General features: G+C 38.3%; 1 protein-coding gene across 1 annotated transcript; it reads right to left on the bottom strand.

Annotated features, from left to right (window-relative positions):
* Positions 1-9,984: 9,984 nt before the first annotated feature.
* Positions 9,985-10,635, bottom strand: LOC121809026. Its single transcript, XM_042209578.1, has 2 exons — positions 10,450-10,635; positions 9,985-10,368 (listed from the first exon to the last, which is right to left on the bottom strand). The coding sequence occupies exons 1-2, from the start codon at positions 10,633-10,635 to the stop codon at positions 9,985-9,987; spliced, it is 570 nt and encodes a 189-aa protein (XP_042065512.1).
* Between the last annotated feature and the right edge of the window lie 3,220 nt (positions 10,636-13,855).

Below are 13,855 nucleotides of genomic sequence, written 5' to 3'. Positions count from 1 at the left end.
TGTTGGAGCTAAGAATGCTAAGGGAAAGAAGAAGAAGAAGAAGAAGAAGAAGAAAAAGAAGAAGAAGAAGAAGAAGGCTAACAAGAAGCTTTCGGGGAAGTGTTTCAATTGTGGAGAGAAGGGGCATTGGAAGCCAGACTGTCCTAAAAAGGGCATGGCTACTAGTATGCACCAAGCTCTAGTGGTCGAGTCATGTTTGGCTTCGACATCTACTCATACTTGGGTTATTGACACTGGAGCTACTGATCATATTTGTTTAGATCCTGACTTAATGCAGGTGACAAGACGGCTATATGATGGTGAGATCGAGGTCCAGATGGGAGACGCTACTAAATTGGCGGCCGTTGCAGTGGGAGACGTTTATTTGCATTTTAGTAGTGATAGATTTTTTATTTTGAAGAATATTTTGTTGATACCTTCTTTTAGAAGAAATTTAATTCCAGTTTTTAAATTGGTTTTTGATGGATATTCGATTTCATTTAATGACAATTGCGTTGTTAAGAAAGATGATTCTTATTGTTAGGGTTTGTATACTAGAAATCACCTTTCGAGTGATTGAATACTGTAAAACTCTAATAATTATTTTCCAATGAATGCAACAGATTATTTTTGTCATAATGTTGTTATGTTTTACATTTAATGGATGTTTATTGCATATTTAAATGTATAAGCGAACATAACATAAGTCTAAGTCTTTGTTTTAGTAGACCGGTTGTGGGCTGCGCTCAATTTAAGGTACACAGTCAGTTTTGAATAAAGAAAATAAGAATTTCTCAACCCAGATAGACCTAGTCAATGTACATTAGCATTGAGCATACGATATTGAGTATCTACTACTTTGACTTACCAAAGGTGCGGGTTTTTCGTCACCCAACGATCCAAGTATATTGGGTAGTGGGGATCATTATCTAGCGGTGCTAGGATTGCTATTATGTTGAATAATAAATAAGAGTTTCTTGCTAAGTCCACTCTTGGAGAATAAAATATGTTAATTAATTAAGTCTATAGCAGACATTAATTAATTAATAGATGTTTCTATCTTAAGCGCGGAAAATGAATTAAACAAATAAAAGGAAACCCGGAATACTTGTAATTTCGGATTTGGAAAGGCAGTGCAATATTACTTCTGTACTGGCTGCTTGTAATATTCCAATATAAGCTTATATTAAATTGTGGGTTCAATTTAATTAGTAAAAAGCTAATTGGGTGAGGCCATGTCCAAATTCTTCCTTAGATCCCTGACTGTGCCAAATATGTGACTTAATATAAATAGGAGAATAAATGAGACATAAAATAATAATAATTATCATTGCTAGAATTTTCGTCCCCCTCTAGAAAGAGAGAGAATTCGAAAATTGCTCCCTCCGTGAGCTGTGTTTTGTCTTCATTATTCGAGTCCTAGTATTCTGGTGAGATTTGCCCACACAAATATCAGTATACAGTCTGGGACACCAGTCAGAAGATCAGAGGTCGAGTACTGAAGATCTTCACGTGGAGACGAAGCAAGCCATCATCGATTCTTGATTGAATCAACGAGGTAAATTGGCTAATTCCGTAGTGAGCATGTTTTAGGGATTTTATATGCTAAAACATGTTTTAATTCAAGTTATGAGCATGATACATGTGATAATTACGCGAATAGAATTTGTCTAAATAATCTGCTAAATAGATCAAATTTATGTGATCGGAAATTTATGCACGCTTCCGCTGCCAACCCCTTCACTTATATCTGTCGTGGTATCATGGAAAACAATCTGCACACAATCACATCTACACAGTTTAATAATCGCAAATCAGAACTCAATACAGCATTGAAAATTTCAAGGAAAAGAAAAGAACATTCACGTTCAATGAGCGAAACGTACTTATGGCACCTTAGACTTGGTCATGCCTATGAAAGAAGGATTCATTCTCTGGTGGACCAAGACCTTATCAAAGGTCTAGAGAAGGAGCCGTTTCATATGTGTGAATCCTGCTTGGAAGGCTAAGGGCAATAGGGCCAAGGAAGTACTTGAGCTCGTTCATACCGATGTGTGTGGACCAATGTCAATCGAGGCAAGAGGCGGTTTTCGATACTTCATCACCTTTATTTATGACTTCTCAAAAATTGAATATGTCTATTTGATGCACCACAAGTCTGAATCTTTTGACAAGTTCAAAGAGTTTAAGGCATATGTGGAAACGTATCATGGAAAGAATATCAATAGTCTGCGATCTGATCACGGAGGCGAGTACCTCAGTGCCGATTTTTTGGACTACTTATCGGTGGCGGGAATTGAATCCCAACTGACTGCGCCGGGCACACACCAACAGAATGACGTGGATGAAAGAAGGAATATGACCTTGTTGAACATGGTCCGGTCGATGATGAGTTATGCAAAGCTACCTATTTCGTTTTGGGGACATGCCTTGTTTTTTGCAAGTCATATTTTAGACAACTTACAGTCAAAATCCATGCCAACTACTCCTTATGAGTTGTGGACTGGGCGCAAGCCCAATCTAGCATATCTTAAGATTTGGGGTTGCCCGGCTCATGTATTGGAAAATGATCCAACTAAGTCGAGATCAAGGACGGAGGTATGTGTGTTTATATGGTACCCTAGAGGATCGAAAGCTTATGAATTCTATAGTCTCCAAGACAAGAAAGTCATTGTGAGTACTCACGAGACATTCATAGAGGAAGACTTTGTAATGCATCATAAGACCAGCAGTGAAGTGGCTCTTGACGAGCTAACTTTTGTCACAAGTTCCATTAACCAAGAACCCGTACCTAGTGTACAAACAATTCATGAAATTTCAACTTCTACTCAAAGTTTATAGTGTCGCGCTGCAGTGGGAGGGTCTCTTATGAGCCCGATAGATACATTGGTTTGGGGGAATCTATAGATCTGTAATAGCTGAGACTTAGATTCTCGAGAATCAGGAAAATAAAATACTAGAATTTTATTAAAGAATGAATGAGTATTTTTTTATTTCTTGAAAAAGAGTACAAATATAATTTCCAGAATCTCAAACGATGGGAATTAATGAAACGAGATCCGACAACTAGTAAATAATACTTGTTGAGATAAACAAAAGAGAGTTCAAAGTGAACTACTACAACTGAGAGTTCATAGTGAACTTTCTCGGCCTTCAACGTGATCCATCTCGGCCCCAAATCCATCTCGGCCCCAAAACCCCAGACGAGCTGAAAGGGTGAGGCCACGAGGACAGACAGCCTCAGCACCGCAGCCTTAGCCCTGCCAAGAACAACGAATGGAGATTGGAATGCATGAAATAAAATGCAACTAACACCATGTTTTAGCAAAGGAAAGAAAATCAGTACCTTTCTAAAAAGTGGGAGAAAGCTAGGCCGAGAAGGGCAAGATCAGCCAGCCAATTTTCCCCTCCAACTGCAGCACTGCGAGGCTGCAGATAACAGCCAGTACCACCCCTTTCAGACCTGCTATGGTCAAGGAAATCAGCCACAAAGGCTATCTCCGATGTGCAATTGCAATGAGAGACAACAACCCATTAATGCACCTAGTACTACACCCCATATAGAGCCAAATACAGTTGGATGTACAGCAAGGGAATGCAGGAGCTTAAGCACAAATTCAGTTGTGATATCAGAGCACAACCAGGAGCCATAGGCTCATCAGTCTCACGAGTACGCCCCTGCAGGTTGCTGCAGAGGGAACAACCACTGCCAGCCATCCGTTTCAGCCGAGTACACCAGCCTTTCTCAGGCTTTCAGTTAGGCAAACGTGTATAAATAATCCTCAGCCTCACACTCCCTCAACACCACAACTCCGTAGCAAAGAAGCAAGCTAAGGAGAGGGAAGAAGTGTCTAGGCAGAGAAGGACCGAGGTAGAGAGGGATCGAGCAGGAGTAAGGAGCAGCCTCACTCATCAATCACAGGAGGTAAATCCTCAAAATCATACTAGCATCATGTAGCATACACAGTAGATAGCCAAGAATGAGAACTTAGGAACACAAAGCTCAAGAACATAGGAGTATGCCATAAAACCCCACCTCACAACAGAACCGGTAACATAGAAACAACTACCACAGGCTTAACCCCTCCATGAAATCGAATCAATCATAGGAGAATCTAAGAAAAAATCCCCTAATGCTCAAGTTACAGTGTCATAGAAATTTAAACAAGAAACTTTGCTTTGGAGTTAGAATGGCTCTGGACGAGATGCCGTGCAGCCGGAAGGGAAACGTGCAGTCGCTGAGGACGGCGGTCCCACCGAGAAGGCGACGCCCACTCCTCTGTATCCACAACGCCGAGAAAAAAGGGGAGGCGGCAGACGGAGGTGTCGGCAGGGTTGGGGCTAGCTCCGAGTCCAGCTCGACGGAGGGGGGAAAGACAGCTGGAGGTGGCTACACAGCCGCGACGTCGGCTGGAGGCGGAGGCGGCACCGGCGATGCCCACAGTTACGAAACACAGAGGCGACGGCGGTAGTGCGAAGGAGTACTGATCGGGGTTGGCCGACGGACGAGGCGCCGCCGTTTTTGCCAGAAAAGAAAGGGTCGAGATACCGCAGGAACTGGTAGACCACCAGCGCGTCGGCTTTGCCGAGAAGGAAGATGGAAAGGGTTAGGGGTTGCTTGATTCAAAATTTGAGAATAAGGGAGAAAGAGAGAGAGAGAATCGCGAGGGTGGTGAAGGGAGTAATTGGGCTTTGCCCAATTATTTTTTATTTGGGCCTCAGATAAAGACATTAGAAGGAAAAGAGATTTGGGCCAATAAATTAAACTGGGCTGAGAATACTTAAACAAATAAATAGTTTGGGCTAGAATAATTAATCCCTAATCAGGGCCTAAGAATTTATTTCTTGGACTAATATTTTTTTTAGTGGGAGCTATTTTCTTAAATTAGTTCAAAAGTATAATGGGATTAATTTCCTAAGCCACAGAAGAGAAAGGATTTATTAAGCGTTGTCGAAATAGTATCCGATAAATAATTAAAGCGGACTTTACTAGTCACAGAAAGTATTTTAAAATACTTGAGATAATCCGGGAATTTAGTATACCCGCACAGTTCGGTCAGTTTCCGAATAAATTAAATCGCCGATTTAATTAAAGAATTTAGATCTCTAAGTTTTAGAAAGAAAGAGATAAAATAAAAGAGCACACGCATAGACATGCATTCATGCAAGATAAATAATTACTTAAAGCCTAATTTAAGTATACGAATTTTGTAAAGGAACGTCGTCGCTCGACGAGTAATCTCAGAACAAGGAAAGCACCCGTTTTGCAAGAGTTTAAGCAATCGAGGTGGGCCTTTCTCTTCTTCCTTTTAAAGTGTGTTTTATGTGAAAACATGATTATTTGAATGAGTTGTCATGCCATGTTTTGTTTTATGATTGTCTATCTGTTGGCTATGCCAACCAATTAAATCGAATTCGGGTCCCAGTAGGTCAGTAAATCCTACTCGGACTAGTGTACACATAGGGACCGTGAGCTAGCGCCAGGTTGGCCGGCCCTATGATCGTGGAATGTGGCCACATTCCCGATTCACGCATTGAGATATGGTATATCATCAGAAGTTTAAAAGACTGCAGTCTATTTTCAGAAATAAATAACAGTTTTAGTGACCGGGACTTATTTTCAGAAAAAACCCGTGTTCACTCAGCTTGGCTGACAACTAAAAGAAAACAGTTTTCGGCATAAGCCTACTGAGTATATCAAGTACTCAGCCCTGCATATTGTTTTCCTTAATGTGCAGGTTGATCAGTCGAGGCAGAGGAGGTGTTGGGACAGAAGACTAAATAAGTAGAAGGATAGCTGATGTAGTATGTCTTCATACATATTACATTTGTCTTGGAACTCTTCCGTTGCGTAAACTTGGACTTACTTTAGTAAAGACAATGTCTCATTTTTCCCTCTGATTTAGTATGATTTGTACCCTCAACATATTTCAGACAAAGTTTCCTTTAAATTAAGCATCTTATGATGAGTTGAGACAGTTTCAGTAAGTTCTAGTCGCGATATAGCTACGCTTTCTTTGACTAGGGAGATGTGGTCGTGACAAGATCACTCCTCGGACAGCAATGTATTAGATCCCTGCAACTTTGCAGAGGTGCAGGAGAATGTCGATCATTGCGAATGGGTGAAAGTAATGGATTCGGAACTACAATCTATGATAAATAAAGACATCAACGATTTATCCGTCCTACTCGAAGGTTGTACTGCCATTGGGAGTAAGTGGATATACAAGCGTAAACGTGGACCCGATGGATGAGTTAAAGTCTTTAAGGGAAGACTAGTGGCCAATGGGTATACCTAAAGGGAAGGTGTCGATTACGACGAGACCTTCTCCCCGATGGCCATGCTCAAATCGATCCGGATACTTTTGTCTATAGTAGCTTACATGGATTGGGATGTGTGGAAGATGGACGTTAAGACTGCGTTCTTGAACGGAAGTCTTGAGGAGACCATCTACATGGAACAACCCAAAGGATATGCCGTGAAAGGCAAGGAACACATGGTTTGAAAGCTTAAGAAAGCTATTTATGGCCTCAAGCAAGCATCTAGATCATGGAACAAGTGTTTCGATCAGACTGTTCATAAGTTTGGATTCCAAAAGTGCCCAAATGAAAGCTGCATTAACAAGAAGGTTGAAAAGGGGAATGTTGTGTTCCTAGTTTTATATGTAGATGACATTCTTCTAATTGGAAACAATAAAAAGATATTGTCATCAGTATGAAATTTGTGGTCGAACCAATTCGAGATGGAGGATATGGGAGACGCGGGACACATCCTCTGGATCAAGGTTCTTCAGAATCGTGAGAAGAAGACGTTGTACTTATCTCAAGAACCTTACATTGACATTGTGCTTAGTCACTTTAGTATGCAAGATGTCAAGAAAGGTTTCTTACCTTTTAGACATGACATCCATCTGTGCCCCAAAACACCATCTGAGATAGAAGAGATGAGAAGGATTCCATATGCTTCGGCAGTTGGAAGTCTCATGTATGATATGCTTTGTACAAGGCCTGATATTTGCTTTGTTGTTGGCATGGTGGCAAGATATCAGTCGAATCCGGGCCAAGGACATTGGACTGCCGTAAAGAACATACTCAAGTACCTTAAACGGACTAAGGAATATGCTCTAGTTTACAATGTAGCCGAGCTTTGTCCTTTGAGATATACTGACTCAGATTTTCAAGCTGATCAGGACTCGAGAAAATCTACTTTCGGATATGTGTTCATCTTAGGAGGTGGATCCGTAATTTGGAAGAGTGTGAAGCAGAAATGCATCGCGGACTCTACCATGGAAGCCGAATATGTGGCCGATTCTGAGGCTGCAAAAGAGGCTGCATGGTTCAAGAACATCCTTATGGACTTAGGTGTGGTTACGAATCTGCCCAAGAGCATCACCATTTATTGTGACAATTCTGGTGTTGTGGCAAACTCGAAAGAACCACGAGCTCACAAAGTGATCAAACACATAGAGAGGAAGTATCATATCATTAGAGATATAGTGCAGAGATGAGACATACAAGTGGTCAAGATTGCGTCAGAGAACAACCTGGCAGATCCTTTTACAAAGGCATTGCAAGTGAAACCGTTCGAGCGCATGTTGTAGGGATGGAAGTTCGACTTATTCAAGACCTCAACTCGCTTTCAGTATAAATGGGAGAATTAGACGCAGTGCACATTTATTTTGTATACTCGAAAGCTGTTTTGAGTATAAGTGGGAGATTGTTAGAGTTTGTATACTAGAAATCACCTTTCGAGTGATTGAATACTGTAAAACTCTATATTTTATTTTCCAATGGATGCAACAAATTATTTTGGTCATAATGTTGTTATGTTTTACATTTAATGAATGTTTATTTTATATTTAAATGTGTAGGCAACGTAACAAAGTCTAAGACTTTGTTTTAGTAGACCGGTTGTGAGCGTCGTCCACTTTAAGGTAACACGGTCAGTTCTGAACAAAGAAAAATAAGGATTTCACAACCTAGATATGCCTAGACTACATATCGTGAAAGGTTGCAATGTCAGTCCGCATATTTCTAAGCCTTACTGAAATAAGATGACATTGGTGTGATATAACACTGAATTGGATCTAACAACAAGACGAGTCTTTATGCTATCTACTGAAAGACGAGGTCTTGATAATTAATTTCTTAATCAATGTACGTTAGCACTGAGCATACGATATTGATTATGTTCTACTTTGACTTACCAAATGGTGCGGGTTTTTCGCAACCCAAGAATCCTGATATATTAGGTAGTGGTGATTAATATCTAGCAATGCTAGGATTGCTATTATATTGAATCGTGCGCGGGTGAGTCTCGTTTGATAATGTCCACAAGAGAAGATCGAAACAAGGTTTTATTATTCAGAACCTAGCTAGTTGGAGTTTAATTACTCTATGAATAATGAATAAGTGTTTCTTGCTAAGTCCACTCTTGGAGTTAATAATTTGTTAATTAATTAAGTTCATAGCAGACATTAATTAATTAATGGACGTTTCTATCTTAAGCACGAGAAATGAACGACAAACGGATGGAAACTCGAAATACTTGTAATTTCAGATTTGGATGGGCAGTGCAATATTACTTCTGTAGTGGCTGCTCGTAATATTCCAATATAAGCTTATATTAAATTGTGGGTTCAATTTAATTAGTAAAAAGTTCATTGGGGGAGGCCATATCCAAATTCTTCCATAGATCCCTGACTGGGCCCAATATGTGACTTAATATAAATAGGAGAATAAAGGAGACAGAAAATACACTGAATATTTTGACTCAAAAAATTCATCCCCCTCTCCTTGCCAAAGAGGGACGATTTTTCAGCTACCTCCGTGAGCAGTTTTCGTCTTCTTTATTAAAGTCATAGTATTCTGGTGAGATCAGCCCACACTGATATCAGTTTACAGTCCGGGAACCAGTCAGAAGATCAGTGGTTTAGTACTCAAGATCTTCACATGGAGAAGGCGCAAGCCAACTTCGATTCTTTGGAGAATTAGCGAGGTAAATTGGATAGCTCCGTAGTAAGCATGTTTTAGGTTTCAATTACGCTAAAGCATGATTAAATTCAAGTTATGAGAATGATACATGTGATAATTACGCGAATATATTTTGTCTAAATAATCTGCTAAATAGATCAGAATTAGTATGTGATCAATTTGATGCGCGCTTCCGCTGCCAACCCCTTCATTTTCACTGGAAGACATTTTTTGGAAGTGGAGTGAGTAGTTGGTGTTATCTATAAAAAGAATTCACACGCTATTTATAAACTAAATACTATTTACAAGTGGCACGAAATTCATATTTTCACCAAGACATGTGATAGACTCATTTGCAGTAATGCATGTGACACATCAATAACTTTAGTAGGATCATGCATGTGATATCCGACTCATATTTCCAACAAGACATGTGATAGACACACTTGCAGTAATGCATGTGACATATCAATAACTTTAGTAGGATAATGCATGTGATATCTGACTCATATTTCCAACAAGACATGTGATAGACACACTTGCAGTAATGCATGTGACATATCAATCACTTTTGCTAGAAAATGCATGTGATAAAGAAATAACGCTTGTGACATCTCAATCACTTTTGCCATAAAATGTATGTGACATATTGTTTATAACATCCCACTTACTTTTGCATGTGATAGAGAAGTAATGTTCTTTTGCATGTGATAGAGAAGTAATGTTCCTGACATCTTAGTAATTATTTTTATTGGTAAATGCATGTGATATCAAACTCATATCTGCAAATGCATGTGGTAAGAAATGATATTTGTGACATCCCACTTACTTTTGCAGAAAATGCATGTGACACTAATTTATATTACATAAAGTGCAATCAAAGATCACACCAAATGAAACAAATTAAGATAACACAAAACTAACATTACATAATTAAAAGCACAGCATACAAATAATACTACAACTAAGATCACACCAAACTAATATTACATAACTTATTCTCACACCAAACTCCTCTCAAACTAAAAGCATTCATTTTCCAAACAGAATCTCCGTTAGTTTGCGTTTCATGTCTTGATCTTCTGGGGACAAGTGCTCTTTCTCCAACAACTTAATCAATATTTTTTGGTACATCTTCATAGAGGGCTTATCCAGCTTTTCACGTTCTATCTGCAGTCGAACCTTTGCTATTTCGTTCTCATTATCTTTAACTAGCCTAAGTGCATGAAGATCTGCAGCACATTGTGCATTAATAGAATCAGATTGTGTTACCTTGCCTTTTACTTTTCTTTTTTCCTTGTCTCTGCCTATAAGTCGGAAACTAGTTGAATGTCTAGATGTGGGAGTTTCCAGATTTGAAGAGATAGTATACTCGCCGGATTCAGAAGTCTTTATCCTTTTTGAGTTGCTACCATCCTATTCATTAGCAAAATTTTCATTGTCAGGAAATACCTGTGATGCATCATGAACACTCCACTTCTCATGTTTACTCATAACTTCATTAAACACTATCAAATCTTGAAAGTCGTTGCCTCCGTCTCCTTTGTAGATGCGATGAGCTTCATTCTCAACATCCTGGTCGCTCATGCCACTCCTCCTTTGGGCGTTGGCTTCTCTGAGTGTAGCCACCCATTTGTTGTCGTTTTCGTTAAGTCGTTTCCATCGACCCTTCAAAGATTCCATATTTCTTTTGTTAATTTAGTTGTTAATTTCACCTTAATTTTCTGTTTGGCATCCATGATACAATTTATGGACATGTAGCCATAATGTATCTCCCTTTTGATTTTTACCATGCACACTATCTTCGCTTGCGTAGATCCAAGAAGACATAAGTGCTATATCTTCTTTCACACCCCAACTTACATTGTTTGAGCTCCTCTGATTTTTGTTCGCTTGTTGGACATTTCCGAACAAATTCCGGGTGATATTTTCAGACGTGGGAATTTTAGTAGATGTAGGAATTTGACTTAGATTTGGAGAAAATTCAAGGTTTTGTGAATACTCCGGATTTGAAAAAAAATGGGAGTTTGGATATTCTGATAATTGTTGATAATTTTGGGAATTTTGATGGTTTGGGAAATAAGGACGATAGTCTGGATAATTTGGATCCATGAAACCAAATTTATCAAAACAAGAACGAAAAGAAAGTTAGTTTGTTTGTGAAGAGTTTTGCATGCTTAGTGGGATATATATAGAAAAAATGAAGCACAATTAAAAAGTAGCAAATAATAAAGAAATAATAAAATAATAATTAATTAAAAAATAAAATGAACTAGTTCACGTGAATTTTTCACAAGAAGGGCTCACATGAATGTTTGGAAGAATAATTCACATGAGTTTTGAAATGATATATAAAGATAAATATAATAATAATTAAATAAATTAAATTAATAACTAAAAGTAATTGATAAGGCTCATTTTATGCACCAGTTTAGGGGTAAAATGTACACTACTTGATCGGTTTTATCGTGCAAAATAAGTGTTAAATATGCAGAAATGCCGCTTGACCAAGGCAACAAGACCAGACTGATCAAGTAAGTACAATAGGTGAAAAAAGGCCAGATATCGGGGGAAGTTGATCAAGGGGAGTAATCAAGCAGTCAAGGAGGGGACCACTGGCTTCCAGAAGAAGGACACATGCGGCTATGTGTTGGATGGTGCGCAACATTCTGTTATCAAGGACAACGTTCTAGAAGGGGACACGTGCTGATATATGAGACGTAAGGACGAAGCTGAGTCACGAATCTGTTACTGAAAAGCATCGTCATTCTAGAAGGAAAGCACGTAGCAATCAATGAGTCGCTTACTCTCAGCATGCGCGAATATTCCCTGCCAAGATCGTTATCCAGCTGGAAGTAGTGCGAGCCTATAAATAGAGGATGTGCCACCACATGAAAGAGAATCCGATCATTTACTTTCCGTCTTTAGTTTAGTTTAGTTTAGCTCTCAAGTTTAGTTCAGTTCTCTAGATAGCTTAGATAAAGTAATGCTTAGTTAGAAAGGGTGATTGAAGGAGCGCTGCAGAATACTTGATATCTGTCGGCGTATTATTAAGCTTCCCGCCGAGGATCTCCTCGGTTTTACTTGCTTTAGTATTTTCCGAAGTGTTATCTTAGTTTAAATTTCACGTTGTACTGTTCTGAGTTTAGTTTTAATCAAAGTTGCTTTCGTTTTCATCGTGGTGTTTACTGTTTCACGTAGTTAATTTTCATTCCAATCTGAAATTCACTTGACCCAGTAGTTAAAATTTTCTTGATCAAGTTAGTAAGTTAGATTCTGTCTAGAGTAAAATCAGTAGGTAAAAACTCCCAAAGTTAAAGCGTGGCAGCAGCCAACCCCCTGTTCAATACTCACACACTTGATACACTAGCTTCTTTATGGGATCGACCCCGAACTTGCCGCTTTACTGTTAAAGTAGTGCAAAATTGGGAGTTTATAAATTACTTTGGTAGGAAACGAGTGAGAGTAAGATTGCATTGATCAAGTGGTAACGACATTTGCTAACTGATCCAACCGGTTCGGTTATCTTCCATATAACTTGATCCACACTCAATTCGCGCCCCCTCTCGAGGCCCTTCCAATAATAAAAATATCATAAATTCACAATGTTCAAAATATTCAAAATGTGATTATCTAAAATATTTACATTTCATATTTATAGTATACAATTCTAAAACATGTACATAAATAAAGTAGTGATTAATCAATAATTAGTAGTAAATAAAAAAAATAAAATTAATAATACATTGAGCCAATAGAAAATGGACATGTGTCCTTTGCCCTCCACTTTATGTTGGGTTGGCTGACAAGCCCCCAAATTGGAGGTTGGGTTGAGTTATTTAATTTTTGTTTTATTTTTATTTCTTTCTATTTTGTCTTTTGTGTTTGCCCCCATCTCCAAGTCACGATGGGGGTGGTCTAACATACATGTGAGTGGCCAAAAAGTAACCTAACCCACAAAAAGAAAAACATATAAACCAATAAGTAAATCAAGTAACCAATCAATGCGACTCGTCCCTTTTTATATTTAAATCAAGTAACCAATGCGACTCGTCCCTCTTGATATTTAAATCAAAGACGGATGCGAGCCATATGTTGTCTCACCTTCGTCGCTCCTCTCCGCCTCGAAGTGAACACTACAACCATCGTTGTTGCGTCCAACTCAACCCAAATTGTGTAGTAAACTCCATATCCACCATCAGACCGTTGTGCCTCAAAGACTGACGCTGCTATAATGGAATATCGATCATGTTAACCAACTTGGATTGTTAGGCTATTCGAGTACGAGTTATTTGAGTTATAATTTTTTTAGTTTATAAATTTTGAACTCTAAACCTAAACTTCCGAGTTTTGGACCAACCTATTAAGTCAATAGGAATGAATAAATTTTACTCCCTCCGTCCTCCGATTTGGGTCGCATTTTGATTCGACACAGGTTTTAAGAAATGTAAAGAAAACTGGATTGAAAAAATTAGTGGTACATGATGTCCTACTTTTATATATTAATATTATAAATTATGAGTAAAATGAGTTAGTGGAATACGAGGATCACTACAAAAAATAAATGGGATAATTAATAAGGAACAAACCAAAATGAAAAACTGAAATATATAATGGAGGACAAAGGGAGTGTAATTTTTTCATATTATTGTATTTCTACTAATAATTTTATATCTTTAATAAATGAATACATACACAAATATATGTTATTTCAACTCAAAACTAATATGTGACTTACCGAGATACAAAATTATTCTTTTTTCCTAAATTATTACTATTTTTAATTTAAATATATACTTTCTCCGTCTTAAAGTAGATGTCACACTTGAGTGATCACACAATGTTTTAGAAAATGTTATTATGTGCGTTAAGTTAAGAAAGAAAATATATTTTTATATATTGA

Source organism: Salvia splendens, chromosome 6 (genome assembly GCF_004379255.2).
Source record: "Salvia splendens isolate huo1 chromosome 6, SspV2, whole genome shotgun sequence".
NCBI lineage: Eukaryota > Viridiplantae > Streptophyta > Magnoliopsida > Lamiales > Lamiaceae > Salvia > Salvia splendens.
The sequence above is the reverse complement of the archived record's forward strand: the minus strand, read 5'-3'. Positions and strand labels throughout refer to the sequence as shown.

Excerpts from the sequence above, each read along its gene's own strand:
- LOC121809026 (XM_042209578.1), bottom strand. The coding sequence starts at position 10,635 with ATGGAATCTTTGAAGGGTCGATGGAAACGACTTAACGAAAACGACAAC. Across the intron at positions 10,369-10,449 it reads ATTTGATAGTGTTTAATGAA|GATGGTAGCAACTCAAAAAG; the intron begins GTTATGAGTAAA and ends GCTAATGAATAG.